Below are 21692 nucleotides of genomic sequence, written 5' to 3'. Positions count from 1 at the left end.
AAAAAATTTTATTCTTCGAAATTTTAAAAGATTTTTGAATTATTTGCTTCTATAATTATCTTATTTTTTAATTATGCTGTATTATCCTTCGTTACAGGTTGCCGGTTCGATAATCGGCAAGGGTGGCCAAAACATCACCAAACTCAGAAGTCAGGTAAGCTTTTGCGCTTCGATTCGTTCGTAGTTTCGCTGCAATTTCGTTCCTGTCTTTGTCTGTCTTCTCGCGAAGCTCCTTGTTACGAGCAAACACAAAAAAGATAGCGGAAGACAAGGATCGTATAAATAATCGAGCGGAAGATCGTAAAAATTGTCCCAGCAGTACAATTTAAAATGCATACTGTTGTATACTACTATAAAGCGACGCGTTTTTCCGATCTTTTGACTACGTTTGCGCTTTTAGTTTTAATTCTATGTCGGATTTCTAGTTGATTGAGAGTCATTTTTTATTCCGTTTATCAATTTTTCCGGCAATGACTTAAACGGCTATTATTGTCATATTAATTAAAAAATTGCCGCTTGTATTTTACTTTTCTCGCGTACCGTCTACGGATCGATGACACGAGTGCCTGTAACGTAATTAACCCTTTAGCCCCCTTGAGCCTTTTAACATCGTTTGAATCTAATTAAAATAATTATGGTTTATACGATTAAAAGGGGTACACAGAGCGGTAGAGGGTTGATACGGAGATTTATATAATTTGTGTAAAGAACGAAGCATGACAAAGAGAGAGAATTATTGCGTGTAAAAGACTTTATCGCGAAAATTTGTTTGGCCAGGCGCTCGTCTCGTTCTCCAAAGACGATGATTCCCACAGTACGAGCTTCATTATGCATTTGGTTCCCGAAACACGGGGGACGGCTTTTGTCGTATATCTCGCGCCGTATCAATATTTCATGAGACATTCGTTATTTCTTGGTTACAAGGATGGTAGCTTCGTTCGCTTCGATTTTTATTTTCACCCGCCGTATCTTAAAAGCACGAAAATTGCACGTTCGCGATGATCGATGACAAGAGAGAGCTCGTCCTTCTACTCGTCGATGTGGGGGAGATCGACGAATCCTCTCTCGTCTTCGTCTACGCGATCCGATCGATCGCGCATCGCGCTCGGTCTCTGTGCAACGTTAATGTCGCGATTTAGATTACGAGTCCGAGTCTCTGAACGTTCGTGTTTTTCAACATACGATCGGGATTTGTCGCCCGGGATTTGAACCAAATGAATACGCGAATGTCCAGTACATCGTAACATTTCGCGAGTTAGAGTTATTTTTGTTAATCTTGCGACTCGCAATCAATTCGACCGATTAGTCGACTCGAGAATGAATCATTGCATCTCTACAGATCGTTGCAAAATCGGCGGATATCATGAGGATGGTGATAGCACGATTAAATTTTTTTACGAAAAGATCATATAGTTTATAGAATATTTGCCTCTTTTTCACGATCTCTATAAAGATATCCACCGATTTTTCTCGTACATTGTTACTTGAATTTATCGTACATGCAATTCGATTTTCCGCGATAACATATCGATAAAACACACCCCCGCCAAAAAGTAATTGCAAGGAGGGGGGAGGGGGGCAATCATGTAATCGTGTCCTTTGTAGTGCGTGTCTTCGTAATCGTTAATAAAGTCCGCGATATACGATTATATCATTATATTACTTGCGTTATCATCTCCCAGGGTCACGATAAGGGCCTTAAAGGAGGGGTTTCGGATGTGCAGTTTTAGCCTGCGAGCTGCTAAAGTGCACTCGGCGCGGGGACAGAGGGTTAATCGCGTTAATATCGGGGCTTTATAATAATCGTGCGGTTATGACGTCATCGCAAATCACACGCGTGCACCTCTGTCATTCGATTCGACACGCGTCGAAGACGAAGCCGCACGTCCAGTCAGTTTATCGTAACGTTACCGTGCGCACGCACGTCCCTCGATTTTTTTTTTTTTTTTTTTTTTGAGATACTCTCCGCGTCTTAACACCCGTCGACACGAGCGCGCCCTTCTCTCGACAGGACACAGTTTGCGGCTTCTAGTATAAATGGAAGAACGTTGCGAGATATCGCTGAAACAGCGAGATTCCATGCGACTGCGTGCTCCGAGATGGATACAGTACTTTGGGAATGATAATTGATAGAAGGGGAGAACAATTTTAATTATAAAACAATTTGAGAAGATCCTGCCTCTCGATATTTTTTAAAATTTGATGGATGTTGAACGCATAATATAATCGGATTGAGATTTATTATTCGCGTTATTGATTCTAGTAATTTTTGTTTTTAATTAATGCGATTTGATTCGGCGAAAGCGAATACGATCGTATCAGTTATTGGTATAATAATGAACGTTTAATTAGTTTGATAGAATCGAGAGAGGATTTTAAATTTATATATTTTATCCTCGATATAAATGTGACACTATTCGTCGACCATTATTCCCGAAGAGTGCTGTATCCGAGAGAATTATTGGACAAGATCTCTCGAGACGATTCGTTTCTAGTTTGCGTTGCTATTTTGGCGGCCTTTTCAGAAACCCTCTTTACGCGAGATCTCTCGTCGCTTTGTGGAGTTTGATGATTCGAGCGCGGATGCTTCGCAAACTTCCGCGAGCGACAATACGCTTGACGTTAGAGGGCTGTCTCGGTTGTGTGCAGAAAAATATTGGAAAGTCGTAGAAAGCGAAGAACATTGCTGCAAATCGATGGATAAATTTTATCCGCGTACAGTACAGATACGAATGGTACAAATAATAGTTACATATTTCTTGCGCGCGCGGAGAATGATCGAAAGAGATAGAAGAGTTACCGTGTTACCGCTGCAATTGTTCTATAAACGTCGTTTATACTTTGGAGAACGGATGGTTTCGGATTTACGTCGATAAAACTTTCCGAGCGGTTATCAGTTACGTATACGCGAGACCGAGAGGCTTACTCGCAAGAGTTACACGGAGGGACGTTTAATACACCTCTTAGCTTGGAAATTAAAAATTCGCTTGATCAACGACACTTTGTTAGCGATTAAAATATGCTACGGATCGCTACGTAGTAGAGCAGACGTCAATTAAGTGTCGCGCCGGGAGAGGAAAATTATTCGAGTACGCCTTCGGAATTCTTAATGGCTTCGAGGGAACAAGGGGGACGGACGATACCTCCAGCCGCGGTCTTTGCCGAGATGATACAAGTACGTCTGTCGGCTAAGTATTTCCTCGAAGAGGAAAGCCGTGGCTCGCTGTTACTTGGCGAATTATCGGCAAATTGTATTACGAATCTCGTGAAAGAATCAACCGTTCTCGAAACTTGAAACTTTAATCGAATAATCGTAAGCTTATTGCGCGAATACGAAACGGGAGAATTCTTGAGACGCGACTTTACGCGGAAGAAAGTACAACAAACTAGATATTTATTTGAAATATATACAAGCGCGATTTTTCTATTACTCGACTTGCCAATATTTTTCTCGCTCTCTCGCAATCGAGAGACAAGGATGAAAGAGAAAGGGGTTAACGGGAAGAGGGTGGGGAAGATGGGGGTGAGTCAGTATAGAGCGGAGAGAACGCGGAGGATGCGGGAAAAAGGGGGGGGGGGTTAGGAGCTTAAGACGCGAATTAATCCGCTCGTCAGACTTGATGTCTAACTTGGTTGATGGTTTGTGCCCTGGCCCCGCCCCAACCCCGGCGTTGCCCCCCTGGCGTTGCCCTGCCGTTGCCCTGCCGTTGCCCTGCCCGGAACGACGGACCCCGACTCGATCGGCAAATGGACCACCACGACCCTACCAACAATCGACAACAACCACCAACCAACCACCAATGAACCAACCACCAACCACCATGGCCCAATCGACAGTACAAAGCCTCAATCATTGTACCCGATTGCCCCGGACCCGAACGGTAATGACCAACACCAACTACTTAATGTTCTTATTTTTCTTTGTCTCTAATTACGAGGTACCTATTAAGAACGCCTGCGGAATCTGGCGAGCAAACAAATATCTCTCTTTCTCTCTCTTTTCTATATTTTCTATATACATCATTAATTTTCCACCTTCCGTAATCGATTGTACTTTCTCTCTACTGTGCTTTTCGTTTCTCTTCTCTATCTAATTATCTGTTTATCTATTTATAGAGATTCATATCCTTCTATCTATCAATCTGTCTGTTTATTTCTGTTAATTTGTCTGTTTTTTTTTGTTTCTTTTCTGTCTCGTGCGATATCATATTTTTTTCCTATTGGCATATTACGTGTTAACGCGACAACCGTCCACTTTTATACGTTGTCCATCGCGTTTCTCTTTGTTCCGTGTAGCTTGATAGAATTTTATTTTTCGTACGTGTCCGCGAATAATTTCAAATCGTGTAAAATACATCGTGAGAGGAAAATAATATTTCGAAATATTTTATATATCTTTTTATATATATTATTTAATTTTGTGAATTTCATTGATTCATTATTGAGGAGAGTGTTTTTCTCTCTCTCTCTCTCTCTCTCTCTCTCTCTCTCTCTCTCTCTCTCTCTCTGTCTCTCTTCGTTTATCGCAAACGATGCCGCGAAAAGTCGCGAACATCCCATTAAACTAAGTATCTTTAAGAGCGGCGTATGTTCCCGTACGGCTTCTGAGAAATCGTGATCGCAGTGAAAGCCGCTGAATGCTGCGTCGTGACTGCACCTGCCGTTGGCACGCGGTTGCGTGAATCGTTTATTGTGTCGTTCTACGCAATACTTGGCGCCTCTCGCGAATTAGATTCAATTCAATCTTGTGTTTTATGGACAAAAAAATCAATTCAGAACCGTATCGGAAAAACAAGCCAATGTGTCATCGACAGTTTCATCGTTAGATTGCAGTCGAATTTTTTTATACATTTAAAACTACGCGACGCGAGGACACGCGATGAAAGAATATCTTGCAGATTTTTTTTAAATGCCTCGCATACGCGGGTTACATTATCCGTATACTTAATCGACATGTTTCGCATAGGAAAATATATTCCGTTGATTTTTTCAACTTTATTTTCTTTATCTTCTTTCCTCTCACGTGCGCTAATCTTTCTCGTTTTATTATTATTATTATTATTATTATTATTATTATTATTATTATTATTATTATTATTATTATTTGGTTTTTCCTGCGTAAGCGCCACGTGATAAGACGTGTGCGATATCACTCGACACCCACACACGTTTATACACACACGTACGATGTCGGGGATATGTTTTAAACGATGTCTGTAATATGTGGCTAACACGGAAGCTAATATGTGGTATGTGACGCACGCGGCCTTAAGGGGCCGGTTCAATGTTAAGGGTTGTAAATCAAGGTATTGTTATCGCGTTGAAAAAAAGCTATCGATACAACATTAAATAAATATCGAGAGAGACGCATATTTTTTCATTTCAATTAAGATCACAAATAAAGCGTGAGTGCGAAACTTCAAATCGTCATGACATCATAATGACAAATTCACGGGTGTCACATTTACGTGATCAAAGTAGCACTTTCAACGCGACAAAATGCCTTCTTTAGATATCTGTCCTCGATAAGTGATTGTCTCCCATTAGAAATATTCCGACGTTGATTAATCAACACGCCAAGTCGAAAGTCATTACCAGTTACACAATTAACGCCGCGCACTCGATGTGAATCCCGTCACGGAGAGAAGAGAAAACACTTTTGACAATTTAAACTTACGCAATATAAAGTCATAGTGTTCGAATGTTTGTCGTGTCCACTACTTCGCGGTCGATTATACGATTTTACGTTGGATATGTCGCGGATCTCGATCTACACACACCCATCGGTCGTTCCCTTTTCCCCCAAAAAGAAATTATGTCGCGCGGCGCGCGCGCGCGCGCAGGTATTAGCGCGAAATTTATCTTCGTCCTGGGACGGCAATAAATTTTTTACCAACGACGATAAAGCTCCACGAGGATGCCCCTAATGCGATTTCTATTCGCGGCTATACGATCCGGCCGGGAATTTCGTCGGCACGTAATAAAAGGCACTTTCGAGTTGAGAAAGATCCCGGAATGATCCGCGTGACAGCGATAGACGGTGTTTTTACACTCTATACAAAGACTAGATGAAAGATCGAACGTTTTAGAATAGACTTTTCGACGCGCGCCGATGATTTTAAAAATCTCCCAAGTCGATTGATTGCTTCAGGAATTTATATTTGAAGAGATAACTTTATATAATATATAGCTTCTTTTTTCGCTCCATTGTCATTTGTACAATCGATTCATTATCACTCGTTCGCTTTTGACAATGACACGCGTAAATGTTCGAATTTCTTCTACATTTTCCGTGGAATCGCGCGACTCCCATAAAACATTCAGCTTAGAATTCTTCAATGTTTTATGTGCCATGAAAAGTTCAGATCGCTCGTGCAGATCTCGGATAGTTTTCTCTTTCTCTTTCCTTCCTTCTCGTAGTGCAGCGTAATCACAAACGTCTGCCATGAAAGCCTTTCGCGAATATATACATGTACACATGAGTTTTCTGCGATTCTCGAAGGGATGACTTTCGACCACCCGACTCTGTAACTATCCGCATCATGACATCGTATAGCTCCTCGATTTAGCTTCTTTAGAAAGTATTGCACCCGCGTGAATTTTACGTATCTCAGTCTCGATATTTTTAATCGAACTCGATTCGTATAATCATCCTATTTTGTCTTCAAGCTAGGTTATAAATAGAAAAAGATGATGGCGTTCGCTTTCGCGATCGAGAATGTCATTGACATCTCTGGAAAATTTCTAGGAATTTTCTTAAAATATACGTGATAAAATAAATGTTATTAATATGTAATATAAATACATTTGCGTTGAATATACACAGAATTACAGAGATGAAAGAAATTTAGATAAAATTACAAGGTTGCGGAACAAGAAGGAAATCATTCTCGACAAGAGTGTAAATATTCGCGGTTATTAAATCGCCAATCGGATGCTTTTCTCGTCGGCAAAACGATCGTTGAAAAGAGCATACATACGCGGCCTCGGTGAGATATATTTACTCGAATGGAAGGATACCCGATTTCGATTCGTTATAACATGAAAGGAAAACGCGGAAATAGACGGCGAGGAGGGACTGATGAGAGAAAAAAGGGTCTCTTATCTCCTCGTATCGATTGGGATGGATTCGTGTCGGTTGTCATTCCGAAAAGTCCCATGTTTGTTTTCTTAAAGCTACGGAGAAAGAAATACCCGAAAATACCGTCGTCCCCCCTCCCCCCTCCCCTTCCCCCCGTCTTTCGAAAGCTGGGATATATCGAAAATATTGATAAAAAGAGAGGGCGAAAAGGAATTTAAAAAAATATTATTATGATTTGGAAAAAAAAAAAATAAGATTATTATCCTGCGCATGGCAAAACAATTAATTTTTCGAAACTCCAAGACTCGCCAAGAATAAATAAATCTTCAAATACAGTTGAAACAACGACAACAATATTAAGAGAGGGAGGGGGACGATATTCGGGTTTCTTCCGCTCGTCTCTTTCTCAGCCAGCAACGGCAAACTGATCGGTATGAATTACCTTGGACGAAATTGGATCGGCAATGTTTTTCGCGACGCGCAATTCGCTCCGGTCGACGTCGCGCGTAAATACGATCGAAGCTGAATGGATGTAGGTCGAGAAAATAGCGCGAGCGAGGACGAAACTTACGATCGATCGCCGCTCGCGAAAATTTCGCCCGTTTCGGCTCTTATACGCGAATTAGCCCGAAATTATTCCCATCGAATTCAAAGATTAATTTCTCGCGAAACTAATAAATTTTAAATCCTTTTAACGCGTATTGATTTAATAACATCTACAATGTATGCAAAATATATTAATCTCGTACATTAAATGTCGTCTCGTACGTCTCGATTAAATATTCATAGCGGCGCTTCGATATGCAGCTAATTTTGTAAAATCCACTATACGCAGTTATTAATAAAGAACGGTGTCACAAAATTTGGCGATCGCATCCGCGTTAGAATCAATATAGGGACGTAATGGCGTCGGGTTTGCGGTGCCCGTTGCGCTAATCGCGTGTAACGACGAGCGCTGTTGCGGTACATCGTGCGTGACGCATCGGGAAATTTGCCATTAAATTTTTATCAATTTTAGCGTGTGAGCCTTTTGCCGTGTCGCGCGACATCGTTTTATCATTAAGTGTCGGGCAACCCTCGACTGTTACAATGGAGAGAATTTAACATACGGAATAAAATATAACATTTATAATGTGTACAGCTAAATACTACGATCGAATGCGACGTATATTAAAGCATGCATCCAACTCCGATCGACCTACGCGCATTTAATTATTCCCTACTCCATCGGAGACGTGTCGGAATTTCATCGGCACCGTTGTTCAAAGCGCACTAACGGGTGACGACGAAGTACGTATGAGGGAAGAGGGGTGGAGGGGAAGGGTTTGGCATCACTGGTTGATGTAACACACGCGTACGTCATTCGCACGGGACTGTATGGTCAATAGCACGTACGCGAGAATTTACGCCGTCTGGTAAGGTCAGTGTAATTCTGGGGATCCTTCTGATTCTAGGGTGCTTACCATCAGCTCGGACCTGCCTACCGTTTTGCAAGTGCTGAACGAGGTCGTACCTAATTTGGAAGAGGTGAGTAAGCTGGAATCTCTTCATGTGCCTCTTTTTTTTGTTAAAAAGAAACATCACGATGAAGACCGAGGAAGAAAGGTTATTTTTCTGAGCAAAAAAAAAAAAAAAATTTATTGATTGTTTGTTTGAAAAATGTTTTGTATAAAACTTTATTAAATGATGATTGTTAATAATACACAGCCATTTATACATATAAATATAGATAACATTGCTACATTTATACAATTCAAAACATGTTTAGGAATCTTTAAAACAAATTAATATAATATATATGTATAAATAAGAGATTTTTATTAAAAACCTCTTTCAGCATACAAGATAGATACCCGAAGAAAATATTACTTTTCTGGTTCTCTGATTTTGTGGCATTTTTTGAAAATATATATCATGTTTTCTGTCATTATGAAATTAATGCAATGAATCTCGCAATGACGAAGGACGTATACAAATAATATATTTAAATTTCCATAATTTATTGTAGACACGATTTCAGAACGGCTCCCGTCATGGCAGCGACGAGATCGACGTGCGCATGTTGGTGCATCAGAGCCAAGCAGGATGCATCATCGGCAAAGGAGGTCTGAAGATCAAGGAGCTCCGTGAGGTGAGTCACTTATTCGATAATTAGTCACGATATAACTTGTTTCTCTCGTCGAGCAAATGTTGCGCCACGATATTAATTTCGCTGCGGGTTATTGCGTTCCGGTGACTTCGGGAAACGGGAGACGACCGTTGACAAGCGCAAATTGGAAACGGAAACGAGAAAGGGTCGAAAAACATACACTGAAATCCTTTTACATTTTCAAACTTGTAAGTCAACTTTCCGGATATTTAATTTATCAATTTATGTATAACATCGAGGTAGTAGCGTAACAGCTTGGAAGTAAAAATCCAGCCTTCTCGTTGAGTTTTTATTATTTTATTAACAATTTAGCGGCGATCGTGCGTTTTTCCACCTCCGTAAACGCAAACACCGTGATCGGTTTATAAACTTTAAGCGCATATTGACTTATTAACGAAACAGAGAGTTCTCTTAAAAACTTTGTCAGGCAAGTTTGTTTATAATATATTTATCGGCTTTACTTAAGAATTTCATTATAAATACATGGAAATTGCATGTATCGAGACAGAAATTTCCAAGACAATACTTTGAGATACAGTATAGATTACAACACTGTACAGATCCTCGAAAAGATTCCGTCGTCTCCGTTCGGAGGACGCCGAGAAAGCGGCGTGGTCCGATAGAACGACAATTAAGTTCCCTTTAATTAGCGATCTTTCTCCGACATCGTGGCCTCGATTTTACATAACGAGCTCCATATACTCGGCTCTGGGTCTTCCCGTGAAGGGTCTGCCTGGCTTGGCTGACTAGTTGGCTCGTTCTGAAATATGCAACGTGGCCAAGTGGCTTGTTACGTTTACGCGTTCACGAGAGAAAGAAAAACCGAATGTACCCAGAGCGACCGAGCTTTTGTCCCCACCTCGAATCAGTGAACGCTCAAAGTGCTGCGTCAAAGTGCTGTGGACTTTGTGCGGCCTCTTTCGTCTGTGTCATCTCGTCTCTCTTTCCCTTTCTCTTCAAACGATTCCGTCCATCGTTGTTCTTTCGTCTCGTGCCCGACGAGAACTCATCGCCGACGTTCGTGTATTCGAGAGGTCGATATCTGGAAAACGATCATTTGATGGTTCTTTTGCGGCAGACCGTTATTTTGCAGATTCAAATATCGAACGAGACCGAAACGCGCATACGTAGATTAAATGAAATTTGATGTAACATAAGAGAATGACACGTTTTACAAATTGTCGTATTTTTTTGAAATTTTAATTGGCTATGCTTTTGTAGCGTTGCGTGCTAATTAATTAATCAATTATGAAAACTCACGAGAATTTTTGTTTACCGCCTAATATTTCTCCGCTATTGCCGTCATTACCCGCTGGCAAAGCAAATTTAGCAAATTCCATATGGCGCCTGTATACCCGCGCAGCGTGGAATAATGTTGTTTGGCAATTTGCTGAAAACTTATTCGTAATTTCGTCAGCCTTAACATCGGTTTCCCCGGTGAAGAGCAGTCGAGATAATTAGTCTATTAGAGCTTAGTTAACCGCTGCATCAGGTAATACATTTAAACGTATTGCTGGAAGGGGTAGAAGAGTCGGAACAATCGAGTTTCGCAGCATTATCGGTGGCGCATATAAAATGATAAAGATAAATTAGAGTGAACTTTAATTAATCAGAAACAATTTTTATTTTATATGTAATGTCTCGTGCATCGCGTAAACTTTAAACAAAAGGAACTCCTGCTCCTGAATAAATCTCCTTTTTTTTTTTCGTTCGGTGAGTAATAATTACGCGTCGAAAAATACAAGAAAATGTTTTCGTTGAATTTTACTAAATTCTTAATTTAATAAAAAAAAAGGGTTATCCACGCGTGTGTGACATAGGTAATGAAAGCAACGAGTCTTGACGGGCTCTGTATTTCTATCCCCCTTGAACGGGGAGCGGGGGGGGGGGAGGGGGCGAAAGACGCGGCACCGCCACTCGGCGACATCGCCGAACCGTTTTATTTCGATTCGCGGGGGCTGGTAGGGGTAACTTTATTGATTTCGAACGGGATTTCGGTGCCCTCTCTTTTTTCTTTTTTACCGCGTCATCGGGGATTTCCGCTGCCAGAAAACTCGCGGCTCTCCCATCGGGAGAGATAAAGATTCGAACGGGTTGTTTATTATTCCGCGCAAGTGTGCGACGCTCGCATTTGTCCCGAATTCTATTGTATTTTCCTCATCCCCTTCGTCGTATGGCTGATCTTTGTAACGGGGTAAAGATTGTTAAAACGCGCGCGCAATTCGAAATTGGCTTGCAATTTTCTTCGAAAATTTGCCGACTAATCGAATTCGCGCTCTATTTACCGCGCGATTTATTTTGCGGTCAATACAATTGCCGTTTCCGCGGACAATTCGCTCACGAGGATTACGAACGATCCGGATTCATCGGCTGTTTCGAAGCGCGATGCTGCGAGGTTATCATCCCTAATTAACCCCTTGAGTTGCACTCGCTCAACAAACTGATTAACCGCGTAGTAGCAGCACGGCAATTTTGATCGACAATGTAACTCTAGAAATATTTGTGCAACAAAATATATACAGACAAAATTGCTCTGATTTTTATGATTGAATTTTTTAAAATGCGTGCATTTCATTAAAAATTTGGCAATTGTTCCATAATACTCGCCTCTTCGAGACAGAATCCTTTCATGGTCCTCGCAAATAGAATGATTGATAAGTCCGGATACTGTTTGATAACGATGTCCTATAAGAACGTGAAAAGAATAGGAGATGCGAAAAGGAGAAATATGCATGACAAAAGTCGGTGACATAAGACGCACTCGCATCTTAGTATGATGCAAACGCGATGGTGCACTGAATCTTCAAAAAGATCCGAGAAATACATCGTACGACGAATGAGAGAATCATCGAATCGATTTGATTCAGCCTTTTATTTATAGAGCGGATCTTTCTACATTCTTAAAACTGAAGGAATAAAATTTGTAAAATATTTAGTCAATATTCTATTTCTCTTATAAATTTTGTATCACGCGCTCATAAAATCTATATACGTTACTGCAATTAAAAGATGCTTTATTAAAAGGGAGGATGCGACAAAAATGTCGCATTGCGAAAAATCCAGCGATACGCATCGATCGAGATAAATTCAATTTTGCGAGACTTGCTCGGTATCTTCGAACTCGATGACACCGTCGAATTCATCGCATCCGATGTCAAAGCAAACGCGGTCAACTGACAAAAAATACCAGCGATGCTTTAGTTCGATTTGTGTTCGAGAATCGACGAATGGATCGTGTCACGTAACGGAAGATTAACACGCGCTCGCGAAATTTACGCGGGTGAGACGTACTTCTTTTTTCAGGAAAGACACGCGTAATATAAGCGGAAGACAGACGCTGCGTTGTATTAAAGCCATGAGGAAGCCATATGTCCACTCGCTAGCTAATCATTAAGCGCTCACACAATGTAGCTCGTCGTCGCGTGCTGAACCACACGTGCGTGTCGTCCGGAAGGCACAGCCGACGTGTCCGCGTATGTCTATAACCGCATGTATGATCTACATACACTACGGGTGAAAATTGCATAGCTTCGCAATTGCCGCGTCCGTCGTAATGTCCTCATCTCGTCCATGCGTCATTTGAATCGCCAGTAGCATTAATTCAACAAGGAATCGATAACAAGTCTATGGGTTCAGTTCGAAGAAAATCGTTCGCAACAGGTAATGTGTCACATCTTAGGTCTCTTGTGACTTTATTTGCCACGCACTTTTTTGTACTTGATATTTTATGACAGACTCTCTGTTGCAATAGTGGACTGGCGAAAAAAATGTTTACGTAATTCAGGTAGTCGAGACGAATTTCGTACATTTTACGAATAGGACGAACGGGAGAGGGCGATGTACCGTGTTAACGGACAGGGGTGAGTAAAAAAAGCTTTTCGAGCGAAGCTCGAAATTAATTCCGGGAAGGTACACCAGATAATTATGCACACGCGATGCCTTTATTATCCGCTGACGCCGTTTAGTCTGCGGCGACGTTGTACGAAGCAAGGTTGTACGAGAGGAAAAGAGAACGAAATGTGTATATGTATGTGTGTTTGTGTATGTGTGTGTGTTGCACCGTACTATGAAATTACGTGGCTTTCTTACGCATCTGATGTTTACACGACTCTTTTATCCCGTAACAAACACATTGTTTTTTATAAGTCTGTATCAAAGAGAACGAGAAAGAAAAAACATATAAATTAACTCATATAAAAATATTAAATGGAAAATTCACACACACACATACACACACTACGCGTCTTCTTTCTCTCTTTCCCTGACTGAAAACCTATCATGATTAAAATGGATTGATCAATAAAGTCATACGCGTATCATATTCGCGGATCAATTTTCCATCCTGCAATTGTAAATAGACGTTATTGCGAACGAATAGACGATAGACGTTTGAAATGAACTCGCTAGCATTTCTATAACAAACATATTCAGCGAGATGCGATTCGATTCATATTCGATTCTCTCGTGGCAAGAACCACCCGTTTGCCTATCTGCGAAATATTTGTGATTCAAACTCTCTATTAACTTGTACGATTAATTAAAGTATCAAAACGTTTGATACGGCATACGCGGTGCGTGTCGATACACTTTGTATCGGATTCTCGTTCTACTGTGACATCTCATCTAGTCGAACGGAAATAATATTAGAAAAAATTATATCGATAATCAATTGCGGAATTCATACGTTAAAAAAACCCTTATTGTTTTGTCGAGGAAAATTATATTGTTGATCGTGAAAATAACTGAAAGTTGCAAAGAGGAAAGGCGAACGAAGCGGTTTCCAGCTGAGCTTTCTCTCTCTCTCTCTCTCTCTCTCTCTCTCTCTCTCTCTCTCTCTTTCTCTCAGTCTTCTATTCTCCCGAATTGTCGTTCTACTGTGCTAGGGAGCACTCGCGGGCAACATGTGTTGCTATGGGCCCTTCTGGAAGGCCCGCGCTGCACGCAATCTCCAAACAGGTGCTGTCGAACCAGGTAACGGACGGTTTCCGAGCAGCTGCCACGCCAGGTGTAGAGCTCGAGTCCCTAAGCTCGTAGTTGGTGACGCGGCAAACCAAGCGATTCTCTCAAGCGGCCACCTTAATCTTCCGTTTCCTCTTCGTATCTCGAAATATTGCCGCAGCACATTGTTGCTGATTCGATATTTCACTTTCCGAAGAAATGCGCTCTTAACGTCGCGCCTTATACGTTACGCTTGCCATTGCGAGTTTATTTTAACGTCGGTGAATGCGATACATAAGAAAAACGAACGTGTTACGAGATTATTTCGGGGATACGCATTTTTTAAATAGACGTAAGATATAAAAAATTATAAATATAAATTACGTTGTAAAAAAAAAAAAAATAATAAAAATTAAAATTAAAGAACGGTTTAGTAACGGAACACTCTCAGAAAGGATTTCTAATAACGAGACAAAAAATATTCTTGACATATTTAATCGTATCACAACCTTATGCGGTATAAAAATAAAACAATTTTAAAATTAAATCAATAATTCATTTTCTTCTCTCTCGAATTAAATAAGATTGTCTTACTTACTATCTTGAGACAAGAGTGACATATACAAATCTAAGCTTATACAATATATTCTTGCATTTAGAATAACTTGATGTTAGATTGCTACAAATTTCCATCTTCGTGAGAAAATTAACGGGATAGCACCAAGAGCGTTTTATTCTAGATTTAAGAATTTTCCATTTAAGATTAAAATATTCCTTTTTCAATAATAAATATGATTGTCGCTATATCGATCCTATTTTATGATAGATTGAAGAATAATAGCATTAGATCCGGAAATCTTTTCTATGGGTGGAAGGAAGTAAAAAAAGGGCGCTATTAAAATTAAATCTTGGAAATTCCTATTTAACTATCAATTTAAATATTCTGACAATTTGCAATCTGGTCTCGGGTAACGGGTAGTCCCAAGGGCGACTTAACGGGGGCAGCATCGCGCAGCGGAAACGAGTGTGAAGCCCCTTTGTGGTTGAATGAAGTCCGGGGTGGAGTCGCAACAGCGACCGAAATCGTGCCAGGAGCGCATGACGGATCCGCGAACCCTGCCGACTTTTCAGTATTCGTTCGTTTGTACGCTCGTGAGGTTCTCCTTGCTTCGTCCGGTTCGGCTAATTCGGGCAACGAGACACATTCTCTCAGTGCACACGTTACGGAGGATTTCGCAGAGTCCTCTTACGAGAGGTTCATCGATCATGGGTACGTTAATTAATTGACGCTCACGCTATCAGTAAGCCTTGTTTATTTTATCGTCCGTAAACTTAACTAAATCTTAACTTTAATTTCTTTGTGATCGTTTTTTTATGTAAATATAAATTTTTGACGTAAAATTTTATTTTTCTCTTAATGAAGCATCTGAAAGGATTTAACATAAAACTTTTCAGCGTTGTTATAACTTTAAATATAAAAGAACTACTATCGCGGAAACAAAACTTTCAAACATTAGCCAGACATGGAAGAATAGGTATGCAAGTGCGTATAGGAAGCGTGTTCATCTGTTTGTTCACGTCGAGAATAGACTGCGGGAATAAACGCGGAAGCGGGTTGAAAAAATGGAATTTGCATTGAGATTTATAAACTGTTTATTAAAAGCAATGAGAGTCGGCGGGGATGGGATGTCGAAACAAAGCGGAGCGAGGGATGCGTAAAAAAGATTAAAGAGTCGAGAAGAAGAAGAACTGTATTTTTGCTTTACTGCATTTGCACATAAAGAGAAACAGAGAGATATTATGCGCATTGTCAGGCGTTTTCATTTTTGTTCTTCCGTAACGTAGATCCGAAACAATGTTGAATAAATTTCAATTTTCTCCCTTATTTTACCTCGACACAAGTGTCGATTAAAATCTACAATTTTTGAGCGTAATCTATTCTTCGAATTTCAAACATTTCAGCGACAATCAATGTTATATATCTCATTATTGGCAAATATCAATGTTTATTTTGCAGCATCGATTTATCGTTTTGTATTGTCTCTATCGTCACGTGGTCCGGTGCAAAGTGAACACGTGTGTAAATAGCTAACTCCTGATGTTTTCTCCTTCTCTTTCTCTCTCTCTCTCTCTCTCTCTCTCTCTCTCTCTCTCTCTCTCTCTTGCTAGATAAAGTGTTAAGAAAATGGATGAAACTGTTTCTTTAACGGCCACTTTATCCGATATTCCGATTCTATCGATTAGACTCGTAAGGAGAAACGCTGAGTGGCCTATTCCCAGGATACCTATATCGAATCCGAAAGGACTTTGGGGTTCAATTCGTTTTTGATTCTAAAATTTAATCTCGTATAGAAATATCTATATATTTAGATTTAACTAGTACAGTTTTTGTATTTAATCATTAATTTTAAAAACCATTCGAAAACTTTTATATATATATATATATATAGGAATTATATACTAAAATATAAATCGTTCTAGAAAAATTATTTAATGATCTAATTTAATTTCAGCTTCAGTATATATAGCAATAGTTATCGTAATAGGAAATAAGCGCCGATAGAATTACCGATTTTACATCGCCAGATTATTTTAATATTCAACGGAGAAAATTACATTTTATTAACGTCACCGTTCCTAGGAATATCGAATGCGAAAGTATGTGATGTAACGTACCATATACAAAATCTATATTTAATGAACATCTATATCGGTGTATATATATATATATATATATATATATATATATATATATATATATATATATACACATACATGTATTATCAACTCGATATCGACGAAGTCTCTATTGGTGATTTCGACGTGATTCTTCGTTTTCACGTTTTCTTCGCAGCGGAGAGGAGAATGGAGAAGAGAACATATTTTTTAGGCTCGTGAAAACGAGAGAAAATTGATCCGGAAGCTTTTATTATGCACACTTTTCACGTCTGTCGAGAGAAGCAAATTTCGACGCTCTCTTTCACTCTTTCTGTTGACAGCACGTCAGATTTTAATTTCAAATTTCGCACCCCGTCGAGAGAGGAATTTTGCAATAATTTTTTTTTTTTTTTTTTTTTTTTTTTTTTTTTTTTTTTTTTTTTTTTTTTATCGCTTCAATCTACATCGGTGTTCGTATTAGAGAGTATATTAAAATGCCGAGAATCTTTTACGTACCGCTACGAGTTCTTTTATCATTGCTAGTATTTCGATAAAAAGAAATTATCTCTTGCGCCTAAATGCTAATTTGATTCAAAGCGTCATTTTTTTTTTTTTTTTTTTTACTTTTGAATCACGATGATTAAATCGGTATCACTGTTTTTCGAGAAGTACGACATGATATTATCGAGTTACCTTTATAATAAGATTTTCCATGCCTGACTTGGCGAGAGGAGGTTGGGATAGAGAAAAATAAACGAACGAGTACTTGCGTGTCATTGCATACTTTTCGTGACCGTACTTTTCTTGGGCGGAAATTTACGCTGTTCGTGGAAAACGCATAGCGAAAAAAGTATACGAGCGAAAAAAAAGGAGAGAGAGAGTCGAAGATGGGAAGAGGGGAGGGAGCCGAAAATAGAACCCGGCCACTTTGTCGGGGACAATATCGTACGTCTTAGCTCCACTCCGTAAAATAAACAGTTCTCCCCCCCCCCTCTCCCCCTTTCCCACTCTCTCGAGAATGTACTTTTTTTTCGCCCGTCTTTCTCCGCCACTCCGGGACTAGATTTTCATATATCGCGTCTGTCGCGTTACGAAAGGCGAATATATCCGCGATACTTCCTCGATCCTGCGCCACTTTATTCTCGCCGTTCTTTTCTCCACTCCTTTCTTCAACCAGAATGTACGAATCTTCCGTTCTCCCCGGGAATCTCGTATAGAGATGATTTGCCCCGCGTGTATATACGTGTGCGACGCTCACGTATATCGGCCTGCACTCATCGCGGGACTCTAAGACTAAGTTTATTAAAAAGCTTTTAGCGATATTAAACTGCCCGCGAGAAGAACCTGGACTTTTCCGAGACGGACGGACTCTGCCGTCGTCACGTGACCGATGCTCTCCTTGATCATCGTCGTGAGTGCGAATTGGTCGCGAAACATTCAAGATAGATATAATAGGGATAAATAATTTTGAAACATCTTAATGTATTTTACAAATTAAAATATATACTTTAATTCGTATTTTAATTTGTATAAAAGAGAGGAAAAAGATCATAAAATCTTTCAAAGTAAGTACATTGCATACTCATGAAAATAAACACTGCTCTCTTTTAATTAAATTAAGAAAGATCGAGACTTAATACTCGAAGAAATTCAGACATTTTACATAATGCGGAAATATAATATGATATTTTTAGAAAATATATCTATAAATCTGTTTAAATATGAAAATGCTATGAATAAATATTTTGATTTTGTTCATTCGTCATAATAATTATCTCACAATAATTGTCAACGTTTTTAAGAGTGCAACTTTTACATGTTGGAATGTTTCTAAGTTATCTTATATTAAAGTATGGAAAGAGAACGATAAATTCTTCTCAGTTTATCAACAATACGATCCAAAATAATTGAAACAATTTAGAATCTCTCTCTCTCTCTCTCTCTATGTATTTGTAGAATTTTTAAACAAGAGATCACTTATCGAAAATTTTCAAAAAGAAAGAGGAAAACGCATCGATCTTCCGATCGATCCTCTCGACACAATTCGATCCCGCAGCCGCAACGCTCGTGAAACACTCGTCTTTCTCCGTTCCTCGTCGTTCGCGATGACGCCGCCTGGAGTTCGTTAAAACACCCTCGAGAAACTGCGTACACAGCCGTCGCGATTGCTGCACCCATTATTCGACCTCTCATCGCTTCTCTGCTCCCCCCCCCCACCCCACCTCTCCCCTCCCTGTTTCTCATCTTATTCACTAGTTCTGCGAAAACTTTATAAGTACTCCGCCGCTCTAACGATTGTGCCTTAATTTTCCGCGGATCGATGTTTCCTCCGCATCACCCCGAGCGCTGACGCACCCCCTTCCTCTCATACTCTCGCTCGAACGTGCTGTTTTCCACGTGCGTTTGGTATATCCTCGCGCGTATCATCTCACTGCGATGCAAACGGGGGTATCATTCTGTATAATCGTCGGCTCAACCAGAGTACGCTGGATATCGGTGCGATTCTGTCAATCAAGAACTCCTTGATCAATCTGTAGTCTTTCCTTAATAAAGATCGAGGCTGCGTTTCCGATATTAATTTTTTTCCGGAGAAAGAATCTTAAAAGATAGATGAGAACGTAGAAAATGAGAGAAGAGGTATATATATATATATATATATATATATATATATATATATATTCATATGTATAAATGTTTTTCCTAATTGTATATAAAGATATAATTTTCTTTCGCTGAAAATATTATATTCTATAAATATTATATTATTACAGAATAAAATATATAGGAGCGAAATAATATAATATTGAATTCTATAAATATTATATTATTACAGAAAAAAATATACGAGCAAAATAATATAATGATAATTTAAACATATTATTACAATTTCCTTCCCATTGCTTAACTTATTCTTCTCTCTTATAATACATATTATATTATTCTTGTTAACAAAATAGGAAAAATAATCCCAGTCCGAAAATATGTATTTTCTGTTTCGGTTTCCTATCGAGCACCCTGCGGAAAAATGGCGATCTTTAGATAGTCTCCGCGTTAAAATAAGAATGAAGCGTGTAAGAATTTTCTAGGGGAATAGTACTTCCACAACTGCCATTCAAGAACGACATTGCTAATTTTACGAAACGGAGTTCCCACACGGCAGGAACGAAATTTCGGAGTTTCGCCAGCGTTACCTCGGGCGATGAGACGCCCGCTCGATCCCGCTGTTTTCCACGTGTATTGTCTCGCTGGCTGGGGCTCCTTCGCAAACACACGGTTCTCGTAATCTGCCTGCGCGCCGACAATTTCGCTCGCAGCGAACGCCGTTTCTCTTACAAGTCGGCTCCGTCAGCGCGTGCATCGCGATTATATCCTGAGAAAATTCGCAAGCAGACGCGAACGGAGCCGCGAGCGCGGATCGATCGTGGAACGTCATTCGCTAATTTTTCGACGGTGCGAGAACGCGGTCGGGATATCGATAAATTTTCTACCGCCTCATTAATCTCGCGATATTGCGAACGGTGCGCCGTGCGAAGGAACGATAGGCTATCCCTTTCTCTCCTTCGCTTTTATTTATTCCTCCCTGGGCAATTAAGTTTTTATCACATTCATCTTCTTCGCTATCGCGGACCAGCGGCGGGTTCTCGCGTGCTTCTTATATGCATATGAGATTTACACGTACCATATGTTAAACCGCGAAACTCTCTTTACAAACAAGAGGAGAGAAAAATAATTTTAGGGCGCGGGAATGCTGAGCGCATAAATTCGTATGCGTGCCGCGCGCTCATCTCGCACGCATGAAATATTGTCGTCCTCGAGATCGCGGCGGGACTACTCGACTGTGCGATATGTATATGCGTATGCGTGTAGGCACACACACGAGTTTACTAGAATATTTATTGTATCTCCGATGCGGGGATAACATTTTAAGACGATTCCGAACGCGCCCGAGTACTTTGTTTCTCCTGCTTCCCTCTTTCTCCCTCCATATACGCATCTATTATCACCGACATCTCCTTAGTTTATTTTCCTCGTCACCAACGAGGAAAATAGCATCTTGTTACGATGCTCCGTTAAAGCGTTTTATCAAAGAGGGATTGGAAAAATTGCTGCTTTTCGAGCCCCACATCGGGAAAGGAAAAAAGGTGCAAGTCCAAGGGTAAAACAGGGGGATGGCGGTGTTGGGAATGCGACAAGAAACAGCCGAGAACTCGTTAGGTCCATTTGAGAATTTTCCTCATCCCCCTCCGCCCATCATCCCGCTTACTTTTTTTGCGTATTTCTTACTCTCGTCTCTGTTCTTTCCGCTATTGGCGAATCTGCAACCCCCGGTGTTCTCGCGCTTTTCTCATCCAGCGCAGAGAGCGTTTCGCGATGTCATTTATTCGCATCAGCTGTCGACTATCTGTCAATCTGCGTGGCGATTTAACGGCTCGCCGACCGAACGATCGCGGAAACTGCGATAGAATAATTGAGAGGATGGAGAGATTTTCACTCTCGAAAGGCGAAATTCACTTAAGTCACGTACGTTACCGCGATGGTAAGTTTTCTTAAAGTGGCAAACACATCAAGTCCTTTGAAAAATTTACGCTCGTTGGGACACGCATCGGGTGTTTTCTCAAAGTTACGTTTGAAAAAGGGACGGTTCTCGAGAGCGGCGGAATCGTGAATTCTTTTTTCAAAGGCATCGTATCGAGTTTCCTCTTTCTCGCAGAGAGAGAGAGAGAGAGGGAGAGAGGGAGCCGCGTCGAGAGGTCGGCAAATAAGAAAAAAATCGCATTTCTGCATCGGCTTCTAAATGTAAACGATCCTTTACCGTCGTCGAGAAGGAAAAGGCGTATCGGCGTTTCGAATTGGCTGAATTAAGGA

At 40.3% G+C, this 21692-nt stretch overlaps 1 protein-coding gene across 7 annotated transcripts in view; it reads left to right on the top strand.

Annotated features, from left to right (window-relative positions):
• Positions 1–21692, top strand: part of Hnrnp-k (Heterogeneous nuclear ribonucleoprotein K) — an 84134-nt gene that overhangs the window by 44363 nt on the left and 18079 nt on the right. For 6 of the 7 annotated variants that reach the window (XM_070316281.1, XM_070316272.1, XM_070316316.1 and 3 more), the window contains 4 exons: positions 98–154; positions 3838–3881; positions 8536–8608; positions 9090–9212. In XM_070316281.1, coding sequence (XP_070172382.1) covers positions 98–154; positions 3838–3881; positions 8536–8608; positions 9090–9212 — 297 coding nt within the window. The remainder of the gene's footprint in view (positions 1–97; positions 155–3837; positions 3882–8535; positions 8609–9089; positions 9213–21692) is intronic. The other variant, XM_070316308.1, reaches the window with a different exon arrangement.

This window comes from Polyergus mexicanus, unplaced genomic scaffold (assembly GCF_030449975.1).
Source record: "Polyergus mexicanus isolate NDT 795.1 unplaced genomic scaffold, iyPolMexi1.0 SCAF_1, whole genome shotgun sequence".
Taxonomy (NCBI): domain Eukaryota; kingdom Metazoa; phylum Arthropoda; class Insecta; order Hymenoptera; family Formicidae; genus Polyergus; species Polyergus mexicanus.
This window is presented reverse-complemented; position numbering and strand designations above follow the sequence as displayed.